The sequence below is a fragment of the Trichomycterus rosablanca genome, chromosome 27 (genome assembly GCF_030014385.1).
Source record: "Trichomycterus rosablanca isolate fTriRos1 chromosome 27, fTriRos1.hap1, whole genome shotgun sequence".
In the NCBI taxonomy this organism is placed as follows: Eukaryota; Metazoa; Chordata; class Actinopteri; order Siluriformes; family Trichomycteridae; genus Trichomycterus; species Trichomycterus rosablanca.
In genome coordinates this window covers 7,238,793-7,264,780 of record NC_086014.1, presented here as the reverse complement: position 1 = coordinate 7,264,780, position 25,988 = coordinate 7,238,793, and the positions used below count along the sequence as shown (strand labels likewise).

The 25,988-nt window shown below is 41.6% G+C and overlaps 1 protein-coding gene across 1 annotated transcript in view; it reads right to left on the bottom strand.

Moving 5' to 3' along the window:
* otog (otogelin) overlaps window positions 1-25,988 on the bottom strand; it is a 114,496-nt gene that overhangs the window by 52,109 nt on the left and 36,399 nt on the right. The window contains exons 16-22 of the mRNA XM_062989360.1: window positions 25,394-25,518; window positions 25,058-25,270; window positions 22,760-22,925; window positions 19,547-19,621; window positions 18,574-18,617; window positions 12,168-12,333; window positions 2,968-3,075 (exon numbers count right to left, since the gene is read on the bottom strand). Of these exons, the coding sequence (XP_062845430.1) occupies window positions 2,968-3,075; window positions 12,168-12,333; window positions 18,574-18,617; window positions 19,547-19,621; window positions 22,760-22,925; window positions 25,058-25,270; window positions 25,394-25,518 (897 nt within the window). The remainder of the gene's footprint in view (window positions 1-2,967; window positions 3,076-12,167; window positions 12,334-18,573; window positions 18,618-19,546; window positions 19,622-22,759; window positions 22,926-25,057; window positions 25,271-25,393; window positions 25,519-25,988) is intronic.

The window sequence follows — 25,988 nt, the reverse complement described above, 5'->3', positions numbered from 1 at the left end:
TTCAAACTTGCAACTGTACGAAGTGATCCTCTGATGCTGTTGATGCTTTGGCTCTAACAGACGTCTTCCTATCAAAGTATCCCTGAGTTTACATGGTGTAGGAAATTGTACTCCTTGACACCTTGGTTCTCTTTACTTCCTAGTCCACCACCTTTAGAAATCAAATATTGTTCAGAAAGTTCTTCCAAACACAAAGACTGCAGAAGTTCCCACAAATTAGCTGCACTTGTTGGTTGCTTTTCTTTCACCCTTGCATCTGTTTTACCCTAAACCACCTTAATAGATCTTAAATCTGAAGAGTGTGTTGGTCATTGCTGGATTTGGAGCTTATCATGCTTTCGCCTGCTCTGCAGAGTACTAAAACGCTGCAGGATAAACTAAAGATTTAATATTGTAATAGATATGAGTAATAAGACCTTCTTCTAGGTGTCAGTGGTCAGCTGGCACTGCTGCATGACCCAGACAAGCCCCTTTTCTTCTTATTTTGCCATTTTAGCAATTGCTTTCTAACTGCCACTCAACCTTTAAAACTTGCAACTGAAAAAAAGTCTTCTTCTGATGCTATTGTTGCGTTGGCTCTACCAGACGTCTTCCTATCAAAGTTTCCCCTAGTTTTCCAGTGCCTTTTGATGGTGTAGGAATTTGTACTTAATGACATCTTAGTTTTCTTCACTTCCTAGTGCACCACCTTTAAGGGTTATAATGGCCTGCCTTTCTTCTAATGTCAATTGCCTTTTTCTTGCCATTATAACAATATTCTATACCACAAGGAGCAATATTGTCAAGGTATTGACCTTATGAGTGTAGACCTTAAGTTTGGCACATAAGCTGTGACTCAAGAGAAACAAAATTCAGGTTGAGGTTTGCAAAAGACCCTTATGTATATTTTTTGTTTTTTAATGCATTTTCTCCCCATTTTCCTCCCGATTTAGTGCACTGCTAAGAGATACCAGATTGCATCCGAGAACAGCAAATCACTGTACACGCCTCTTCCGACACGTGCACAGCCCTCCTCTTCTCGCTCATGCATTCTGCACAGGCGTCTCTTCCGCCAATCAGGGTCCTTACACAGCGTATGAAGACCCACCCACCAACACATAGTCCGGCCCCCACCCTGCATATACGGTGGTCAATTAGTATCTGCTGCAGACACTGCCAATTATGCCCGCTAGATGGCGCCCAGCCTACCGGTGGCAACACCAACTTTCGAACCGAGGAGTTTAGAAACTTGGTGCTGGTGTGCTAGTGGAATACCCCCTTATATTCTAAATCCAATGTTCAGTTTGTTAGATCTGGAGAGGCCTACAAGACAGTGTCTTGAACCCACTGTAAAATTTGTTGGAGGATCTATGATGATCTGGGGATGCTTCAGCAAGGCTGGAAATGGGTAGTCTTGTCTTTGTGAAGGACGCAAAAATCAAGTCACATACAAAGTTATCCTAAAAAAAAAGTTGGTTCCTTCCGCTCTGATAATGTTCCCCAACTGTTTTTCTTTCTGCAGGACATTTCTCCATGCCACACAGCCAGGTCAATCAGGGAATCAAGGTGTGGATGTTGGACCACCACATCAAGACCCTCTGGGATACTGGAATGTGTTTGGGAGGAGAATTAATGGTCACAAGCCATTAAACAAACCAGACCTGCTTACATTTTTGCACCAGGAGTGCCATACAGTCACACGACCGCAATGGTAAAGACTGTTGAAGCATGCCAAGACAAAACATAAAAGCTGTAATTAAAAAGTCGAGGTTACTGCACCAAATACTAATTTCAACACTAAGTTAAAACGTGAGAATTATGTTTTAATTATTAAACATCGATACATAAATTACTGGCATTATTTGCAAGGTTATTTTGACCCGTTGTCATTTTCTGCTAATAAAAACTTTAAATTAAAATATTTTTATTTTGAATCTCAGAAAAATGTCAGATCATTTCACTCAAACAAACACCTGTAAATAGTAATATCAATATACACTGATCAGCCATAACATTAAAACCACCTCCTTGTTTCTACACTCACTGTCCATTTTATCAGCTCCACCTACCATATAGAAGCACTTTGTAGTTCTACAATTACTGACTGTAGTCCATCTGTTTCTCTACATACCTTTTTACCCTGCTTTCACCCTGTTCTTCAATGGTCATGACCCCCACAGGACCATAACAGAGCAGGTATTATTTGGCTGGTGGATCATTCCTAGCACTACAGTGACACTGACATGGTGGTGGTGTGTTAGTGTGTGTTGAGCTGGTATGAGTGGATCAGACACAGCAGCGCTGCTGGAGTTTTTAAATACCGCGTCCACTCACTGTCCACTCTATTAGACACTCCTACCTAGTTGGTCCACCTTGTAGATGTAAAGTCAGAGACGATCGCTCATCTACTGGTGCTGTTTGAGTTGGTCATCTTCTAGACCTTCATCAGTGGTCACAGGACGCTGCCAACGGGGCGCTGTTGGCTGGATATTTTTGGTTGGTGGACTATTCTCAGTCCAGCAGTGACAGTGAGGTGTTTAAAAACTCCAGCAGCGCTGCTGTGTCTGATCCACTTATACCAGCACAACACACACTAACACATCACCACCATGTCAGTGTCAGTGCAGTGCTGAGAATGATCCACCACCCAAATAATACCTACTCTGTGGGGGTCCTGACCATTAAAGAACAGCATGAAAGGGGGCTAACAAAGCATGCAGAGAAACAGATGGACTACAGTCAGTAATTGTAGGACTACAAAGGTGCTCCTATATGGTAAGTGGAGCTGATAAAATAGACAGTGAGTAGAAACAAGGAGGTGGTTTTAATGTTATGGCTGATCAGTGTAATGTGCTATCATTTTTAACAGAGCCAAATATAATAAAGCATGGATATTAAATATTATGAATCCAATGTTATTTCATTATTATTACTGTTATGAATATAATGTGTGTGTAATATAAAATTTTATGACCTGCTAACACTCACCAAAGATGGCAAGGTGAAGACACTTTTTCTCCGGGGTAATACTCTTTACCCTTCCATGAACATGGACAGGCACCAGGCTCAAAACACTCATCGCTATGCCGTAAAAGCCTAGAGGATAAAACACAAAGAAACGTTTATGCTCTTGCTAAGCTGCAGCATGTCACAGACAGTGACTGAAAAGTGTTTTGGATGAAAGCATTCATCTGAGAAAAACACGAAATTCTCACAGTATCAAAGAGTAACTCCCTCTCCTTCAGATAAGATCTCGAATTATTACCGGCTGAATCATTTTCACCGGTCCTGGGGCTATGAATGGAACAAGGGAGTAAAATGTTCCCAGTACAGTGTAATCCCAGAGTGCTTTGTAAATGTAGACCCCAGATAAAACGGTGTTAACAGCTTTCTTTCTCCACCGGTCAGCACTGCAGATCACTTCCAAACTTTCCAAATCGCCGTCAAAACTTCTAAAATTATGTATAACATCAACTGTCTTTCTCATTGTCACTCTATGGTCTCCTTTGCTTCTAGCTTTATTATTACATAAAATTAAAGACACATATATATATATATACAGTATATACTGTATATATATATATATATATATATATATATATATATATATATATACAGTGTATCACAAAAGTGAGTACACCCCTCACATTTCTGCAAATATTTTATTATATCTTTTCATGGGACAACACTATAGACATGAAACTTGGATATAACTTAGAGTAGTCAGTGTACAGCTTGTATAGCAGTGTAGATTTACTGTCTTCTGAAAATAACTCAACACACAGCCATTAATGTCTAAATAGCTGGCAACATAAGTGAGTACACCCCACAGTGAACATGTCCAAATTGTGCCTAAAGTGTCAATATTTTGTGCGACCACCATTATTATCACTGCCTTAACCCTCCTGGGCATGGAATTCACCAGAGCTGCACAGGTTGCTACTGGAATCCTCTTCCACTCCTCCATGATGACATCACGGAGCTGGTGGATGTTAGACACCTTGAACTCCTCCACCTTCCACTTGAGGATGCGCCACAGATGCTCAATTGGGTTTAGTCCATCACCTTTACCTTCAGCTTCCTCAGCAAGGCAGTTGTCATCTTGGAGGTTGTGTTTGGGGTCGTTATCCTGTTGGAAAACTGCCATGAGGCCCAGTTTTCGAAGGGAGGGGATCATGCTCTGTTTCAGAATGTCACAGTACATGTTGGAATTCATGTTTCCCTCAATGAACTGCAGCTCCCCAGTGCCAGCAACACTCATGCAGCCCAAGACCATGATGCTACCACCACCATGCTTGACTGTAGGCAAGATACAGTTGTCTTGGTACTTCTCACCAGGGCGCCGCCACACATGCTGGACACCATCTGAGCCAAACAAGTTTATCTTGGTCTCGTCAGACCACAGGGCATTCCAGTAATCCATGTTCTTGGACTGCTTGTCTTCAGCAAACTGTTTGCTGGCTTTCTTGTGCGTCAGCTTCCTTCTGGGATGACGACCATGCAGACCGAGTTGATGCAGTGTGCGGCGTATGGTCTGAGCACTGACAGGCTGACCTCCCACGTCTTCAACCTCTGCAGCAATGCTGGCAGCACTCATGTGTCTATTTTTTAAAGCCAACCTCTGGATATGACGCCGAACACGTGGACTCAACTTCTTTGGTCGACCCTGGTGAAGCCTGTTCCGAGTGGAACCTGTCCTGGAAAACCGCTGTATGACCTTGGCCACCATGCTGTAGCTCAGTTTCAGGGTGTTAGCAATCTTCTTATAGCCCAGGCCATCTTTGTGGAGAGCAACAATTCTATTTCTCACATCCTCAGAGAGTTCTTTGCCATGAGGTGCCATGTTGAATATCCGGTGGCCAGTATGAGAGAATTGTACCCAAAACACCAAATTTAACAGCCCTGCTCCCCATTTACACCTGGGACCTTGACACATGACACCAGGGAGGGACAACGACACATTTGGGCACAATTTGGACATGTTCACTGTGGGGTGTACTCACTTATGTTGCCAGCTATTTAGACATTAATGGCTGTGTGTTGAGTTATTTCAGAAGACAGTAAATCTACACTGCTATACAAGCTGTACACTGACTACTCCAAGTTATATCCAAGTTTCATGTCTATAGTGTTGTCCCATGAAAAGATATAATGAAATATTTGCAGAAATGTGAGGGGTGTACTCACTTTCGTGATACACTGTATATATATATATATATATATATATATATGCATAACATATACAGTGTATCACAAAAGTGAGTACACCCCTCACATTTCTGCAGATATTTAAGTATATCTTTTCATGGGACAACACTGACAAAATGACACTTTGACACAATGAAAAGTAGTCTGTGTGCAGCTTATATAACAGTGTAAATTTATTCTTTCCTCAAAATAACTCAATATACAGCCATTAATGTCTAAACCACCGGCAACAAAAGTGAGTACACCCCTTAGTGAAAGTTCCTGAAGTGTCAATATTTTGTGTGGCCACCATTATTTCCCAGAACTGCCTTAACTCTCCTGGGCATGGAGTTTACCAGAGCTTCACAGGTTGCCACTGGAATGCTTTTCCGCTCCTCCATGACGACATCACGGAGCTGGCGGATATTCGAGACTTTGCGCTCCTCCACCTTCCGCTTGAGGATGCCCCAAAGATGTTCTATTGGGTTTAGGTCTGGAGACATGCTTGGCCAGTCCATCACCTTTACCCTCAGCCTCTTCAATAAAGCAGTGGTCGTCTTAGAGGTGTGTTTGGGGTCATTATCATGCTGGAACACTGCCCTGCGACCCAGTTTCCGGAGGGAGGGGATCATGCTCTGCTTCAGTATTTCACAGTACATATTGGAGTTCATGTGTCCCTCAATGAAATGTAACTCCCCAACACCTGCTGCACTCATGCAGCCCCAGACCATGGCATTCCCACCACCATGCTTGACTGTAGGCATGACACACTTATCTTTGTACTCCTCACCTGATTGCCGCCACACATGCTTGAGACCATCTGAACCAAACAAATTAATCTTGGTCTCATCAGACCATAGGACATGGTTCCAGTAATCCATGTCCTTTGTTGACATGTCTTCAGCAAACTGTTTGCGGGCTTTCTTGTGTAGAGACTTCAGAAGAGGCTTCCTTCTGGGGTGACAGCCATGCAGACCAATTTGATGTAGTGTGCGGCGTATGGTCTGAGCACTGACAGGCTGACCCCCCACCTTTTCAATCTCTGCAGCAATGCTGACAGCACTCCTGCGCCTATCTTTCAAAGACAGCAGTTGGATGTGACGCTGAGCACGTGCACGCAGCTTCTTTGGACGACCAACGCGAGGTCTGTTCTGAGTGGACCCTGCTCTTTTAAAATGCTGGATGATCTTGGCAACTGTGCTGCAGCTCAGTTTCAGGGTGTTGGCAATCTTCTTGTAGCCTTGGCCATCTTCATGTAGCGCAACAATTCGTCTTTTAAGATCCTCAGAGAGTTCTTTGCCATGAGGTGCCATGTTGGAACTTTCAGTGACCAGTATGAGAGAGTGTGAGAGCTGTACTACTAAATTGAACACACCTGCTCCCTATGCACACCTGAGACCTAGTAACACTAACAAATCACATGACATTTTGGAGGGAAAATGACAAGCAGTGCTCAATTTGGACATTTAGGGGTGTAGTCTCTTAGGGGTGTACTCACTTTTGTTGCCGGTGGTTTAGACATTAATGGCTGTATATTGAGTTATTTTGAGGGAAGAATAAATGTACACTGTTATATAAGCTGCACACAGACTACTTTTCATTGTGTCAAAGTGTCATTTTGTCAGTGTTGTCCCATGAAAAGATATACTTAAATATCTGCAGAAATGTGAGGGGTGTACTCACTTTTGTGATACACTGTATATATATATATATATGCATAACATAACCAGGCATAACATTATGACCACTGACAGGTGAAGTGAGTAACACTGATTATTTGTTTATCACGGCACCTGTTAGTGGGTGGGATATATTGGGCAGCAAGTGAACATTTTATCCTCAAAGCTGATGTGTTAAAAGAGCGAGTCTGACAAGGGCCAAATTGTGATGGCTAGACGACTGGGTCAGAGCATCCTCAAAACTGCAGCTCTTGTGGGGTGTTCCCGGTCTGCAGTGGTCAGTATCTATCAAAAGTGGTTCAAGGAAGAAACAGTAGTAAACCAGCGACAGGGTCATGGGCGACCAAGGCTCACTGATGCATGTGGGGAGCGAAGGCTGGCCCGTGTGGTCCGATCCAACAGACGAGCTACTGTAGCTCAAATTGCTGAAGAAGTTAATGCTGGTTCTGATAAAAAGGGGTCAGAATACACAGTGCATCACAGTTTGTTGTGTATGGGGCTGCATAGCCGCAGACCAGTCAGGGTGCCCGTGCTGACCCCTGTCCACTGCGGAAAGTGCCAACAATGGGCAGGTGAGCATCAGAAGTTCGATATACAAAATGCATTTTTCCCAGCGTCATACTTATTAATGCCATCAGCAAAAAATATTTTGGTTGAGTGTGATCATTTAAAACAAGTAATCAAGACATTTTAGCTAATATTATGTTCTTAACGTGGAATGCTAGCTTAGTCAGGTATAAGGCATGTCTTCTTAGGCAACAATACATTGTTCAACAGGTGTTTACGGTAAATGCAATTTACAGTATGTTAACTTGCAGCTCTTCCATGAGTGGCTTTTTTGGTCATCATAAATGCTTACCTTCCAAGGCCAACAGTTCTTTGGTTGTTTAAGTTGTTTTTGTGACTTCTTGGAGTTGTCAATGTTTATGCAAAATTAATTTAAGGTAAGTATGTCTGTTGGCATACGTTGTAACAGCTATGACACTGGAAGTGCACATTCAGATGAGAAGCGATTTGCTCACACTGAGGCTGGACGCTTCGAAAGTGTACAACGCAAACATCTATTTGTTCACTCTGAAGGAGTCCACATACATCTAAGTTTGGAGATTTTTAAACTTGTGTTATACAGCTTGGGGTTCTGAGAAACGGTGAGAATCAGCTTCTCCAGGAGAGTCTTAATGTGGCCTAATGTACTACAACAATGACTCAGCGACACCAAACTTTTCTCAATTATTAGTGGTTATATGCGCTCTCTACTGCTGAAATGACCAATCTGTGGTGCAAAAAGAAAAAAAAAAACATTTTACTTAACTTTTTCTTATAATAGGTTTCAGGACAATAGAAAGCTTAAGGTAAAAATTATTTGTTATTATTTGCTAGGTCATTGTTTTACTACATGAAACCACATTAAGCTTTTTTCACATAAAGCATTTAGATGCTCCAGCTTCTTCTGATGTTCGTACAGTTTGAGTCGTTTTTACCGCGTCATTTTAAACAGTTTGTCTCATTGGAGGCGCTATGAAAAAGTCAGCGGCACACTGAGTCAAAGTTAAGTTAGGGGAAGTGCAGTGGTAGGCTAAGCAGCACAGCCACACTTGATAGGAAACAATGGCACAGTCAGCGTGAAAGCAGTTTAGGCGCATCTCATATGAATGCTGCCTAAGAAGGGTCTGGCTAACTTATATACACTGAAATAAGAAACAATTACAACTCCTTGAGTTATAGACTTGATTAGATTAAAAACCTAATAAAAAACCTTAAAAACCTAAGGTGCTGTGGCACCTTAATTTGTAACCTGGTGTTTGCTGTTTGCTTTAAATATCCTTGATATATATCTAGAACTCAACTTTGAATTTATTGGACATAGTCTGGACAGTCTTTATAGACTGTGTCTATCCATCACACCATAATACTTTTTATTTATAAGGGTAAATTTTTTTATAATACAATTCACTGTATTGACACCTGACCATTAGTTTGTTGATCATTCTATTCAAAAACATTGGCATTAATATGGTGCCCCATTTATCTATAACAGCCTTTCTAAAAGGACTTTCAAGTACATTTTTATGGTGTCTTAGGAATTGGTGCCAGTTCATTTAAAAGAGCATTTGTGAGGCCAGACACTGATGTTGGATGAAAAGTTCTGGCTTGCGATCCAATTAATCCCGAAGGTGCATAAACACAGTCATGCTGGAACCAAACTATCAACTTGCAGGAATTTATTAAATAGCCATGACAGATTCTCAGCCCTGCGTTTTCTCTTCTCTGGGGTCACTGATAGGAGATGGGTATCAAGTTAAAAGGTCAGAAGATGAATCACACAGCGGCTTCCACACAAAACAGCCACGACAAGTATCAAAACGTCTTTTGTAAACAATACCGCTCACTCGTTAGCTGAACATGTTCATGGCCCCAAGAGATTTTAGACTTTAGTGGGGAAACAAAAGTAAAGACTAAACCAAATCCATTATTAAGACAATTTAACCACCTCTGTGTGTTTGTGTATGCTGGGGGCAAAATATATATTTGTCATTAATCTAAATGGCCTTAACTGTGAATTTAAGGGACAAAAAGGGCATGGACTAAAATCAACAGAAACAAAGAATTTTGTTCTAATGATTAGAAACATGATTTTTGCATTTTAACTATGCATTTTCCATTAAATAAAAGTCCAAATTTATTTAACGGAGGGCCATTTTGTGAATTATGAAGCTAACTGTATCCTATACAAATCATTCTGCTCAATCGTTGTGTATAGAACAAATTACAAGGTCAGTACATCATATAACAGACTATACCATACTTTCTAGGAGGTCGAGTTTGTATGTGGAAATTCGTGACCGTTTAGCCAAAAGAGCATTTGTGAGGTCAGGCACTGCTGCTGGACGAACAGCTCTGCTCTTGCATTCAAAACTCAAATAAATGTGCTAGAATATTATTATATTTAACATCTGTATTCAACGATCATGTTCACAATCGTTTGGTCATATACTGTAGTTTAAACATGACGTGACAGTGACAGAAATAAAAAGAGGTAGTATTAAACACACTGTATGGCAAATTTGTCACATGACTTGTGTGCCTTTACACAGCCACTGTTTGGCCCATCAGCACTTATTACCCACTTTTTCGCGGTGGGTCCAATTTACTGGGAGCAAGGCAGGAAACACCCTGGACAAGTTGCCAGTCCATCACAGGGCATCACATTTACACACACTTATACCTACGGGGGAATTTTAAGTATCATCAATTGACCTTGCATGTTTTTAGACTGTGGAAGGAAACCAGAGCCCCGGGAGGAAACCCACGCAGACACTGGGAAGAACATGCAAACTCCACACAGCAAGGACCTGGACCACTTCACCTGGGAATCAAAGCCAGGTCCTTCTTGGTTTAAGGTGACAATGCTACCCACGGTGCCGCCCAAGCTTTATTCAGTGTTACCTTTATAACTACTAATTGTGTACGTCTGTTGTGTGAAAATCACCAATAAATGAATTATTTGTAGTAACGCACAACTAACACTTTTTTAAGAGCCTGTTACGCAAAGACTGAGCAGGAATTATTACCTAAATGTTATTAGTGCGATTGGCAACACTTTAATTCATATGTGTTCACTGAAGTCTGACTTAATAAAGCTTAATGTATAGTGAATATATAATTTATAAATGTCTAATTCAGGGCCTATTTACCAAAGAGTACTTTGCGGTGGCGGCCCGCCGCTGCTTAGTTATTGCCGCCGCTCCATCAGAATTTATATAATGACATGAAACCGCAGTTACCCCCATCCCAAAGCACTCACAGGCGGTCAGTCTTACAACCCGCATTGCCACCAGTGTTTGGGAACCAAGCGCGCATCATCAACGGTGGGCGTTACTTAAAGAAAGTAAAGAGTAGTGATGTGAAGTAATGCGACGTGTGTAGATTAAGTGCGAGCATTTGTGCTGTTACAGATGTTCATCTTTATGCAAAAGCACCGAATAACTATTGGTGATAAGAAGACGTGACGTGTTTGTCGTAGTTATTGTTTTCTTTAGTGCATCACGTGAGAATCGTTTTGCGCTTCGCTCTCACCGCGACCCTCTCCGCTTGAGCGATAAAACATCACAAAAGTTCCACAACACGAAAAAACATCTGTGTGAAATAACCATTAAATCCAGTCCAAAAGCTCCACATACACCTGTGTTTAGCTGGATTAACTTCTTGTGTGCTGGTTCTGCAGCTCGGGAGAATCGAAAAAGCTTCACGTAAAAAAAGCAAACTTGGAGTACTAAAAGTACCACACAGAAACACTAAATTTGTCTCCGTTATTACTGGTTATAAGTGCTCTGTACTGGTTATAAGTGCTCTGTACTGCCCATTCATTGGTCATTGTTTTAGTACAATAAGTCACGTTAAGCTTTATTTTTCACGTTAAGCGTTGTTCGTACTGTTTAGAGCACATTTACCGCCTCATATCACACAGTTCATCACTTTGAAAATATCAAAATTTAATCAGATGAACCTTTAAAATATGAAAGAACAGCGCAAAAGCGGTTTCACAGCCTCTACACTGTGACACGCCCACAGATGACGTCACGTGGGGGGGGCCGTGTGTGTGTGGTGGTGGTGGTGGTGGTGGTGGTGTGGGGGGGGGGGGGTTGGATGGTGCCTGCCGCCGCTGCTAACAAAAATTCTAGAGGAAACACTGAAGCCCCTAATTTGTGTTTAATAATAATAATAATAAAGTGTTGTCATACATATCACACTGTAATCTGAACTGCGTCTCAACTAGTGTAGAAAAAACTGGGGTCTTGCAACCTCACCCAGCAATACAGCTACTGGTGATTTACAACTGATTTTCCTTTTTGAATTCTGCTATGTTAATATTTATACAACATGAATTTTTTTCACTGTTCAAAAAACCCGACCAACTAGTTGTCATAGCAACAGGTCCTGATTTCCTTGACTGTGAGGAGTTTTATTTACATTTGTTCCAAAAACATGCATCAGGTTGATAAATTATTTTAACTGACACTGAATGTGAATGAGCAAGTGAATGTGTGAGTAGAGATGCTATGACCTCACTACTGAAAAGTAAAGAGGTTTACAGATACCAGTCCTCCGTACATTACCAGTCTGAGAAATCAGAGCTGTAAAGTTCCCATCATTGCTGTATGTACACCTTAAGGTTTCTTGTAATTACATTACTGAAGTGATTGTTACCTTGATAATCAGAATAATATTTGAATATTTTATGCATGTAAAAACACAATTCAGGCGAATATTTATATAACGATAAATAGACAGGACTAGTGTCAGAACAGACAGTGTACTCACCCTGGGGGGCAGATACAGCCAGGTACACAGGGCTCATGGCTGGAGCAGGTAAGGTTGAGCAGGTACGATTCACATGTGTGGACACAGGCCAAACCTTTACTGGCCAATAGCCCATTCCCCCTCATTCCACAGTCCTCATATACTTGACCTGGGGGGCACAACTTATCTGGGGAGAAAGAACATACACACAGATTAGCACATTTTGGTAAAAAAAAATGCAAAAATTAGGTCTGTGAATACTAAAAGCAAAAACTGAAAACATTTTAATTCAGGTCAAAATGTAAAAGTCAAAGGTTACAAACAGCTGTATGAGACGTGTGCTGTAGGCGTTAGGATTTTAATGCATTATCCAACTACATCTATTGATTAATAGAGGCATAATAATATGGCACAAAACTAAATGTAAACAGGGTTCATGTCCATATAATCAAATTCTTTATGGCATTCCGTACACAAAGCAATGTGCTTAAACTTATAGCAGAAATAAAATAGTTAGAGGTAAGCCACGTCTCATTAAGTCCAGCGTACAGTATAGACAGAATGAGTCCAGATTCTAACCTACACATTCACTTAAAACTTACTTAAAATTCTAAGCAATGTAAACAAAGTGGTAAGCGTTAAGACGCATTTACATTAGAAGCTTTGAGCGCTTTGAGCGCCGTGGCAACCACCAAAAACCCAGTGCAGCAAAGTGCGCGGCGCGTGTGAATGCGCCCTAACTGAACTCGCTAAGAAATACGGTATTCCAAGATCTCCACGATTAAGAAGCTTAATGAAACAATATAAAAGTAAAAGTTTTGCCGCGTCTTATGCGCCCCAACTGAACTCGCTAAGAAATACGGTATTCCAAGATCTCTGCGATTAAGAAGCTTAATGAAACAATATAAAAGTAAAAGTTTTGCCGCGTCTTGTGCGCCCTAACTGAACTCACTAATAAATATGGTATTCCAAGATCTTCGCGATTAAGAAGCTTAATGAAACAATATAGAAGTAAAAGTTTTGCCGCGTCTCATATGCCCTAACTGAACTCGCTAAGAAATACGGTATTCCAAGATCTCTGCGATTAAGAAGCTTAATGAAACAACATAGAAGTAAAAGTTTTGCCGCGTCTTATGCGCCCTAACTGAAATCGCTAAGAAATACGGTATTCCAAGATCGCCGCGATTAAGAAGCTTAATGAAACAATATAAAAGTAAACGTTTTGCCGCGTCTTATGCGCCCCAACTGAACTCGCTAAGAAATACAGTATTCCAAGATCTCCGCAATTAAGAAGCTTAATGAAACAATATAGAAGTAAAAGTTTTGCCGCGTCTCATGCGCCCCAACTGAACTCGCTAAGAAATACAGTATTCCAAGATCTCCGCAATTAAGAAGCTTAATGAAACAATATAGAAGTAAAAGTTTTGCCGCGTCTCATGCGCCCTAACTGAACTCGCTAAGAAATACAGTATTCCAAGATCTCCGCAATTAAGAAGCTTAATGAAACAATATAGAAGTAAAAGTTTTGCCACGTCTCATGTGCCCTAACTGAACTCCCTAAGAAATACGGTATTCCAAGATCTCCGCAATTAAGAAGCTTAATGAAACAACATAGACGTAAAAGTTTTGCCGCGTCTCATGCGCCCTAACTGAACTCGCTAAGAAATATGGTATTCCAAGATCTCCGCGATTAAGAAGCTTAATGAAACAACATAGACGTGCAACATCGCGCTAGTGCTGCTGTAGTATACCATCAAAGCTTTGCACAGTGTACAAACCCCATTTTTGTTTTGTGCCAGTTTTAAGTATTCCCAAACTTTTGATGATTTGGGTCTTGGAAAACTTTTAGCTTTTCTTTGAAAGCTCTTTACAATCGGCCTCTGAGTGCTGCAGATGGCATTTTTAAGACTGAGCTTAATGCCGCCAACCAGTGACTGGACCAAATACGACTTATGTCATGAACGCAGCAAATAGTGCTGAGAGAAATTATATGAATGTTATATGAATAGAAATGTTGTAGAAATTATATTGAAAATATTGCTATCGACACTATAAATGCTATAAATAATCGATTAGGTCGACCAATCGCGGCAGCCCTAGACTAAATGTTATTTCTATGTTTTTTGTTTGGAAAGAAAACTATCACAAGTCTGTCAAGACAGGTCTGCCATGAATTATAAACTGCCAAAACAGAAATGATACTCTATACAATCAAGTCAGTTTTACAATGCAATTAACTAGGGATGCATCAATACCATTTTTTCCCAACCGAGTACAAGTACAAGTACATGTATTTTTGTACTTGCCGATACCGATACTGATACCAATACCTATTGGATCAGATATCTGACATGCTAGAAAACTCGATCCGGTCGCCGAGCGCTCGGCGAGCCGGTCGGATCGAGTTGTTGGATAGTTCACACTTAGCGATCGAGAGGCGAGTTTTGATCGCCGAGCGAACGCCGAGTTGCTCCCGAGCCGGCAAATCTAGCGCCGACCAGTCGCCGAGCGAAAATCAGGGCAAAAATCGTGTAGTGTGAACCAGGCATAACGCAGCAACGTGCACTAGGCACACGGTATCGGATGTTTAGTATCGGAGCCTCGTTTGCGAGTACGAGTACAAGTTAATGAGCGCGGTATCGGGCAAATACCCGATACCAGTATCGGTACTCATGCATCTCTACAATTAACTTAAAGCCAACTATGCTTTGTCAATGTGATCAGAAACAAATTCATTTTCATTTGTGCTTTAGCTGGAGCTTCTGTCCTGCACTGCAGTCCCCCAGTGCAATTTAAAGCTTGTTCTGTCACGTGGGAGAGAAAGGACTCAAGTGCGGAGATTAACTTAAACAATAATTTTATTTTTTTAAATGAAAAATTAAACACAAAACACAAAACAAAAACAAAACCAATAATGAACCCCGCTGGAGACCGCTGGGCGATGCAGGCAACGAAAACTGAAAAAGGAAAACAAAGATTAATGCAAGGCGCGAACCCGGGTCGCGCCAGTGCATGGCGGTTGTGTTGCCACCGCGCTAACGTAGCGCGGGTGAGGGGGTGTGTGTAGACGCTGAAGATAAAGCGCTAGGTATGAACCGGGTAATGGCGTTATAGCCGAGCGCTTGACGGCATCACCATCAGGCAGTTACTGAACCTACAGGCGCTGAAACATAAAGCGGTGGGTATGAACCGGGTAATGGCGTTATAGCCGAGCGCTTGACGGCATCACCATCAGGCAGTTACTGATCCCACTATCACTGAGAATAAAGCGGTGGGTGTAAACCGGGTAATGGCGTTATAGCCGAGCGCTTGACGGCATCACCATCAGGCAGTTACTGATCCCACTATCGCTGAGAATAAAGCGGTGGGTGTAAACCGGGTAATGGCGTTATAGCCGAGCGCTTGACGGCATCACCATCAGGCAGTTACTAATCCCACTATCGCTGAAAATAAAGCGGTGGGTGTAAACCGGGTAATGGCGTTATAGCCGAGCGCTTGACGGCATCACCATCAGGCAGTTACTAACCCACCAAGCTGAAAGCGCTAAGGCACTACAGCAATATGACACGGGAGTTAAGGACTCCCGGACATCAATAGCCCCCCGCACGGCGGTGGGCTACGGGAAGAACGCGATCGGCGTGGCTTCGCTGAAGGTTGCAGCTAATGAAGTTCGCCGATCTGAAAAGAGAAGAATAGAACAAATCAGTTAGACAGCCTCAGAAGTGCGGATTCGAACCGGGGATGTTGACGCGAGAGCCGAACACTTAACGGCCTCGCCACCCAGCGGTTACGAAACAAAATGACCACTTAAGATGAGAGGATAATGCGGATACGGCTGCAAGCGATATCGCTTGCTGTTTAGCCGCACCGCTAACGCTAACCGAACAAAGAAAAGGCAGCACGAGGGCTGCACGGCGTCGCACCACGCTAAAGCAATAGGCTAAATAAAGATGTTACCTCGACCTTGCAGTCTACACACCCTAATGGCACATGCCACCAGGGGATACCGTCTGACCTATGAAAGCGTGGATGCGCTGCCACCAGAGAACTGAAAAAACAAACAAAAGAAACAAAAGCAGACAAAAGGTGCGACCCCCGCTGCTGTGCAGAGCTGGCTTAAGTAAGCCAGCCCACAGCTGCAGGCAATTCGCCCTAATTGGAAGGCCTATTATTTAAGGCCTTCCTCTACTGAGCTCTGTAAGGCTCTGTGACATCAGGGAAGAGTGGTAAGTACCACTGACGCCACAGAACCTTACAGTACCCCCTCCTTAAAGAGACCTCTCCTGAGGTCTCTAGCCCAGCGGTCCAATTCCCCCAGGCCGCCACAGGCAACCGGGGGAGTGCCCCCCCAAAAAATGTTTTGGGAGAGAACAGGGGTTCTCCGCTGAGTCCAGAAATGGTCGCACCTTTCTGTCACGTGGGAGAGAAAGGACTCAAGTGCGGAGATTAACTTAAACAATAATTTTATTTTTTTAAATGAAAAATTAAACACAAAACACAAAACAAAAACAAAACCAATAATGAACCCCGCTGGAGACCGCTGGGCGATGCAGGCAACGAAAACTGAAAAAGGAAAACAAAGATTAATGCAAGGCGCGAACCCGGGTCGCGCCAGTGCATGGCGGTTGTGTTGCCACCGCGCTAACGTAGCGCGGGTGAGGGGGTGTGTGTAGACGCTGAAGATAAAGCGCTAGGTATGAACCGGGTAATGGCGTTATAGCCGAGCGCTTGACGGCATCACCATCAGGCAGTTACTGAACCTACAGGCGCTGAAACATAAAGCGGTGGGTATGAACCGGGTAATGGCGTTATAGCCGAGCGCTTGACGGCATCACCATCAGGCAGTTACTGATCCCACTATCACTGAGAATAAAGCGGTGGGTGTAAACCGGGTAATGGCGTTATAGCCGAGCGCTTGACGGCATCACCATCAGGCAGTTACTGATCCCACTATCGCTGAGAATAAAGCGGTGGGTGTAAACCGGGTAATGGCGTTATAGCCGAGCGCTTGACGGCATCACCATCAGGCAGTTACTAATCCCACTATCGCTGAAAATAAAGCGGTGGGTGTAAACCGGGTAATGGCGTTATAGCCGAGCGCTTGACGGCATCACCATCAGGCAGTTACTAACCCACCAAGCTGAAAGCGCTAAGGCACTACAGCAATATGACACGGGAGTTAAGGACTCCCGGACATCAATAGCCCCCCGCACGGCGGTGGGCTACGGGAAGAACGCGATCGGCGTGGCTTCGCTGAAGGTTGCAGCTAATGAAGTTCGCCGATCTGAAAAGAGAAGAATAGAACAAATCAGTTAGACAGCCTCAGAAGTGCGGATTCGAACCGGGGATGTTGACGCGAGAGCCGAACACTTAACGGCCTCGCCACCCAGCGGTTACGAAACAAAATGACCACTTAAGATGAGAGGATAATGCGGATACGGCTGCAAGCGATATCGCTTGCTGTTTAGCCGCACCGCTAACGCTAACCGAACAAAGAAAAGGCAGCACGAGGGCTGCACGGCGTCGCACCACGCTAAAGCAATAGGCTAAATAAAGATGTTACCTCGACCTTGCAGTCTACACACCCTAATGGCACATGCCACCAGGGGATACCGTCTGACCTATGAAAGCGTGGATGCGCTGCCACCAGAGAACTGAAAAAACAAACAAAAGAAACAAAAGCAGACAAAAGGTGCGACCCCCGCTGCTGTGCAGAGCTGGCTTAAGTAAGCCAGCCCACAGCTGCAGGCAATTCGCCCTAATTGGAAGGCCTATTATTTAAGGCCTTCCTCTACTGAGCTCTGTAAGGCTCTGTGACATCAGGGAAGAGTGGTAAGTACCACTGACGCCACAGAACCTTACATGTTCGACTGTAGACAGCTTTTAATTTAGGGCGGACCTTTTTGTTGGTTTCTTAATCACTTTAGCCCATTTGGACAAATTTTTCTCCAATAATGACGTGACAGTTCGTTTTGTCCTGACCTTAGCAAGCAACTGCTCTTCCATAAATTTTGGTATGGGTGCAATCAAAGTAGCACTATATTGGTCAAAACATGTGCAAACATGACCCTAAGCTTGTTGGATATCCCATTACAAAACTATTGCCATTTACAGTATATAGTGTTGTACTATATGAACACCTGTTAGTCATAGGTTTGGTTGAAAAACCCATATAAATGATAAGGCTGTTCAGTGGGACAGGGCTCTGTGCAGGCCACTGGAGTTTCTTAAAATCAAGCTTTTCTTCATGTCTCTGCAGACCTTCCTATTTAGGCTGGAATAGGAAATGACCTTACCTTACCTTAACTGTTGCTGCAAAGTTGGAAGCATTTCATTTATATATATAATTGATTTGTTACAGCTGTTAGCAATTGTTGTGGCTGAAACATATAATTCAAAAATTAGAAGGGGTGTCCCAATTACTTACCAGTAATAATACTTTGTGAGACGATTTTCCCGTCTTGACAAATTCTACACAAATATAAAAAGGTTATATTAGGGTATCCATGTTGAATTACTGGGGTGTCAAAGTATTTTTTTATGACAAACAACATCACTAAATTATCAGCTTGGGGAACCTAAGTGTGATTATTTCATTATAACTTTCTGCTGAATATTTGCAACATTCTGTGGAGGCCAAAAATCTAAGGACATTAATAATAATTATTCTGTGTGAATTTGTCACAGTCTTAGCTTTGCCTGGCTCCTGGAACACCTAACGTCTGTCCTTTGTTTATGTGCCACACCCTCTGTTTCTGCCCTTGCCTCCGGGTTTGCAATCATGTTCATGATCACCGCCTGTTCCTTGTTAGTTATGGTACAACCCCAAATCAGAAAAAGTTGGGACAGTATGGAAAATGCAAATAAAATAAAAATGCAGTGTTCCTTACATTTACTTTGACTTTTATTTGATTGCAGACAGTTTGAACCTAAGATTTTTCATGTTCTGTAAATATATAGAAAGTAAATATAAGAAACTCTGTGTTTTTTATTATTTGTATTTTCCAAGGTGTTTCGACTTTTTCTGATTTGGGATTGTATATATTAATAATTCTCTTGTATCCCCTGTGTTTCTACTTTTCTCAATTAAATGCAATGGAACCACGACTATAGGCTCATTTAGGCCCCCTTGTTGAGAACCACTGTTCTAGGAACAAAAAACACACTGCTTCACGGTGGCGGAGATAATGAACGTACAACACTGCTCAATGCTCAATTCCTATTGGTAATCAGCTGTGAATATATAAGCACATGGATTTATTGTTAAAGCCACTTTAAACTTCTAGTAGGAAAAAAATCCTAATGTTGGTGTGTCAGTTTTACACCCCTGTGTCACATAATAAAACCAACTAAATACAATTATAATTTATACTTTGGTAAATCAATTGTCGATATCTTACTGTATATCTGAAGATGTCATGATCACATCACCAGGAGAAAAATCCGCTCCCTGAAAAAAACATGGGCATTCGCTTCTACACATACACACACACACACACACACACACACACACACACATGTACACTTTACATAAAATATTCACCTAGCAAGCATGAACTGCAGTCTTTCCTACGAATAATATGTACCATATCACAATGAAGTTAATAACGTATGACAAATAAAACATCCCAGAACTTTGCCACTCAGGTAGCTTATTGGTAAAACACGCTAGCGCATCAGAGCTGACATCTCAAACTTGTGAGTTCGAATCTCAGCTCTGACTACACAGACAATAATTAGCTCCTCTGAGGGTGGGCTAGTTATAAGTGATTCCTTATAACTAAGGCCCTATCTAATTCAAAGTTTATGAATTTATCTAGTTAAGGTTTGTGTTTAGTGACTTACCAATTTTTAATTTACATAGCGTTTGAAATATAAGGAGGAATATGCAATATGAGATGGTTCTAGCAATTATACAGCAATTAAAGTAGTGTGAGTGGTGTTTTTTGTGCATTGTTGGATTTCATAGTCAATGAAAGTGCTTCTCTACACACGTGATCAAATCTCTGCAGTGCCTCAAAAGAACAGATTTGTCTGTGTACAGTTTATTTCTTACTTTATACACTCAGCAAACTCTAAACTCAATCGGTTAAACAAAAAGTCCAAGATGTCGAAGTCTAAAGGTCTCAGCATACTTCATGTGGAGACGACGATCGCCGACCAATGTGACGTAATTGTGGAAAAAGCGAACAACCATGGACAGAGGCTTCGCTTGCCTTGTCGCGCACATGGAAGATGGGCGAACTCCGGGAACAACGCCTGTGATTGGTCGGTAAAAAAAGAGGCGTGCCATGAAAACAAACATGGACGATTTTGAGGAGCGTCTCAACTGTGATCAAGACGTGACAGGCAAAACTAAACCGCTAAAAGTATGCCAGCTTGTAAGCTCGCAAAGGCGAGTTGGGCTTCGTGCAATGCTCGTGAACTTAGTTTCGCAGGAAGTATGAAGAGGCCTTAAAGCAGCTAAAAACACTACCTGGGAATGAGTTTGGAAAACTCCCAACCAATTCTGTTGAGTATTCTCGTCTTTGAGAGCTATGACTGTGCTGTTTATTGTAGCTTCCATTGATTCTATGGTTCAATTTATGAGTGTTATTTAATGACTGCCATGAAATGTGGCACTTTTCTTTAAAAATCTGCATAGTCCCAAGAAAAATACGCATTTTCCAGAGAAATTTTGTAAAGCCCTAGTCATAACTGCTGCAATTACGACCTCTTTTGGCTGATCAATGTCGCCTGCACAGACACAGAATAATGGTGATCGGTGCGTGACTCTCTGCGTGATACAGATCTTTATATGAGCTCATCTCATATGGTAAAAAGATGTGGTCCGCTTCCGCACATGTGCCGGAGGGGGCGTATGTTAGTCACAGCTCTCCACGGTCAGGAGTGGAAGTAAGCAGCAGTAGAGAAAACGTGAAATGGAGTTGAGTAATTGGATATGACTAGATTGGGAGAATTTTTTTTTTTAATTCCCAGAACTCAAAATGATGACTTTAAAGGTTAACAACCACTCTTAAAAGGCTGATAACTATTAATACAGTGGTTCTCAAACTTTTTAGACCAAGTACCACCCATTATCAAACCAAAAGTTCCAAGTACCACCTATGTTTCTCATCACAGAACCACATATGGCACACATTAATTAGGTGTGTGTGTGTGTATATATATTAGTGATGGGAATTATGGCTTCTTGAAGGGAGTCGGATCTTTTGATTCGGTTCCTTTTAAAGAGCCGTTCAAAAAATGGCTCTTCGTTGTTCGGGAGGCGCTACTAGGTAAACTATAAGACACCCCCGATATTAATATCAAATGTTGCTACCATGCCTTAAATGTATTCCTAATTCAAACAACACTTAAATGAGAAAAAAAGATTTATTTCAAAAGGAAAAAAAAACCACAGGGAAGAGACATACTGTGGTTGCATTTCATTAAGTTTCAGAAAAATCCTCTTTTGTGCAGAGATGCGACTGTTTGTTTCTGCTTTAAAACATAAGCACAATGAAATAACCAGATTTAACACAATTAAACAAGTTTATAGTTTATTTCTCAATTATTTGTCATTATACTACTAGCTCTCTCTCTCTCTCTCTGTGTGTGTGTGTGTATGAGTATGCATGCGTGCGAGTGTGTGTTTATGTGTGTGGTGTTAGTGTATGTGAATGTAAGTGTGTGTGTGTGTGTGTGTCTCGCTCGCTCTCCGTGATACTGAAAGTGCAGCTCTTATTACGAGTTATGATTAATTCCCTCGACTGACGCGAAGCTGAATGGGTGGATTACAGTCGATAAGAACCGGAATCGGATCGTTCACAAACGACTCATCACTAGTATATCTGCAGTTACCACTGACCATTACAGTGAGTGCGCCTGTTTAGCGGAGCAGCCTGGTGATGTCAGAAACGAGATCAGTGAGCTTCAAACACAGATCTGCTCTGACAAAAGCGTTTCGGAAATTTCGAGATGGAAACCGCGAACTTGAAGTATAGACGTAATGAAGTACGGTGTCTGCGTAGCCCCGAATATTTTTAAAAACACATTCGTTTTAATTAAACTGATTTTATTAAAACAGAATTATAAGAACTTCGAAACAGATTTTATTAGTAATTTACACATTTTGTTTCATATTTTTTTTATTTATAATTATTAAATTATTTATTTTTTCGGTGCATGTAATTACTTTTCCGAGATTATCTGGCGTACCACCTCGTGCTGCTTCACGTACCACCAGTGGTACGCGTACCACAGTTTGAGAACCACTGTATTAATATATAGATTTTGTTTTGGGTTACACATTTCCAACATCTCATTTTCTATTAAAAACACAAACTTTTCAAATACTTTTTAATTTTTATTGAATTCAGGTAATTTACTAATTTTAATAACTGATTTTACACCCCCCACAGACACACTGAATGTTATCTGGAAAGCCTTGCGAGAACAGTGATTTAAGTGCACGTGGTTTTGAAATATACTGTTTAACATCTTTTAGATCTTGTGTCCACATACTTTTGGTCATATAGCTTTTGATGCTGTGCAGGATTCTGTGTGGTCTCAGGATGCTACTTGCCCTCTACTGCAATATTATGTGAGAATGAAAGTGTGTTTCACCGTACCTTTGTACACAAGTGTGTGTGTGCGTACTGTAGTACGTTCCTTCAGGACACACACACCCCTCTTCACACTCCTCTCCGCATGACTGTGGCTTTGACAGATACAGGCAGTGGCGTTCACATGATGATACGCATATACCATATTCCATTGTTGGTGGACATGCCACAGCTGCAAATCACAAAGAAGTTTTAGTTTGAGGCCTAAGTTTTCACAATTATTTTCAAATTGAATTTGTATTCGACTGAAAATAGTGCAAACACCAGATATTTAATTTTTACCTATTAAACTTAATTCTTTGATGTACTGTATATACACTTTTACTGTTAATTTTTAATTTTGTTTAATTGTTAAACAGGAGCAGCCACACATGCAGAGATATTACATATACACTGATTAGCCATAACATTAAAACCACCTACTTGTTTCTACATTCACTGTCCATTTTATCAGCTCCACTTACCATATGGAAGCATTTTGTAGTTCTACAATAACTGACTGTAGTCCATCTGTTTCTCTACATACTTTTTTAACCTGCTTTCACCCTGTTCTTCAATGGTCAGGACCCCGACAGGACCACCACAGAGCAGGTATTATTTAGGTGGTGGATCATTCTCAGCACTGCAGTGACGATGACATGGTGGTGTGTTAGTGTGTGTTGTGCTGGACACAGCAGCGCTGGACTTAAAAAGTGCTGGACTTTTTAAACACCTCACTGTCACTGCTGGACTGAGAATAGTCCACCAACCAAAAATATCCAGCCAACAGCGCCCCCTGGGAAACGTCCTGTGACCACTGATGAAGGTCTAGAAGATGACCAACTCAAACAGCAGCAATAGATGAGCGATCGTCTCTGACTTTACATCTACAAGGTGGACCAACTAGGTAGGAGTGTCCAATAGAGTGGACAGTGAGTGGACACTATATTTAAAAACTCCAGCAGTGCTGCTGTGTCTGATCCACTTATACCAGCACAACACACACTAACACAACACCACCGTGTCAGTGTCACTGCAGTGCTGAGAATGATCCACCACCTAAATAATACCTGCTCTGTGGTGGTACTGGGAGAGTCCTGACCATTAAAAAATAGCATGAAAGTGGGTAAACAAAGCAGATGGATTACAGTCAGTAATTGTAGAACTACAAAGTGCTTCTATATGGTAACTATTCTAAACACAGAATGCTATTCTTAACGCACATAAAACAAGACTAAACTATCATTAACCCCAAGCTAAGCTAAACCCTGAAAGCTAACCCAAATCTTAATGCTAAACATGAACTAGTCTTTGACATAAAACAAGACATGAAGCTGCTGCATTTTGAACCAATTGGAGTTTATTTATGGATCTACCAGAGCATCCAGTTAGAAGAGCATTACAATAATCTAACCGAGAAGTTATAAACGCATGGATCAATTTTTCAGCGTCATTAACAGATAGTATATTTCTTATTTTAGAGGTATTACACATATGAAAGAATGCAACTCTAGTAATATTATTAACGTGTGCATCAAGAAGTCTCTCGCAGCCTTAGGTTCACCAATTAATACCTCTGTTTTATCTGAATTAAGTAAAGAAAAGTTACACGACATCCAGTCTTTTATGTCGTTACACATAGCATCCTTTATTTCATTTTCTCCCGATTTAGCACAGTCAATTTGTTTTCCGCTGCTGGGGGATCCCTGATTGCAGTCGAGGTGGGTATATTGCTGCTCACGCCTCCTCCGACCCACGTGCAGCCCATAGCCTGGTCATTCCACCCTAGCAGAAATGTGTCTGCTGCAGGCACTGATAATTATGCCCACTAGATGGCCGAGTTTCAAAATAAGGAGTTAAGAATCTCGGCGCTGGTGTGCTAGCAGAATATCCCACTGCGCCACCTGGGCACCTATGCCATGTTTTTTAATAATTTTTCTTAATGGTAGCATGTAGAGTGTAAATAATAGAGGTCCCAATACTGACCCCTGTGGAACACCATATTTAACTTTTGTAGTTTCCGAGCATTTAATATTTACATAGACAAATTGAGAGCGGCCAGTCAAATAGAATTTAAACAAAAAGAGTGTAAGTCCTTTAACATGTACTGTATTCCCTAGCCTATCCAGTAAAATGTTAAGATCTACAGTATCAAATACTGCACTAATAGAACAAGAAAAGAGATGCATCAATTATCATTATTATTATGTATTATATTAATGATTAACATTAATGGAAAAAAATGCATAAATATAAATAAGTTTCAGTCATATGCAACTCTATGCCCCTCAGTCGTGTAAGTGAATTGTGAATTGTGAGACTCACCGCACTCGGGCATGTGTGAGCGAAATTCGATGATGACGCTGTGTTTCCTACAGGCGCGAGCATAGTGAGCAAGGGCCGAACAGAGACACGGCGTTCCACACCTGCACACATCAGCGCGGCACTGCAGATAGAAGGCCACGGGACTCACGTGTTCATGGCAAACGCTGAACGTCTCCTGCATCAGTACCTCACACTTTGTCACGGCATAAGAAGCTGAAGCCAGGAGTATACGTAAAAACACATACAGCTTAATAAATGCGAGCATTCAAGTAATTTTAAAGGCTGTAAGATTGTCTGAATGTGTTCATGTGTTTGTGTTTAAAAGTTTGTCATTACCTGCTTGCTGATGAGTATCACAAGGATCAAGCTGAGACAAACTGGGCCGCGGAGCACAGGCTGATGACACTCGCCAGGAGTTTCCGAACAAATATGGAGTGCTCTCAATCATGCCCGAGGGTGCACTGTAGTACAACAAAATAACACATGCACATACTTACTAGACGAGAATTTTTCAACCCCTAGTGCTTTCAAGACCACCTGATCACCTTAAGGCAGGCTGCTCACAATGAGAAATGTAATTTATATTTGACAGCATTTTTATTTATTACCCAATTAAAGCTTATTAAAACTTTATAAACATAAATTAAAAAAAAAAAAAATTTTTACAAACAAAAAAAAACCCTCCACAACTATTGACACTCCTGGTAAAATTGAGTAAAGAGTTATATGGAATTTTCCATTTGGTGAACTGGCTTAATCTCTCATGATAAAAAAAAAATAGAAAGACCCGCATTGGATTTCGAGTACGTCGTATCGAGGCTGAGTGGCTGTATGAGCAACGATTGGCCGGTTGTATTCTGAAGAGAGCTGTCTGTCTGTCTGTCTGTCTAGCTGAGCAAGGGGGATAAACTATTAGTGAGGGCAGAACAAT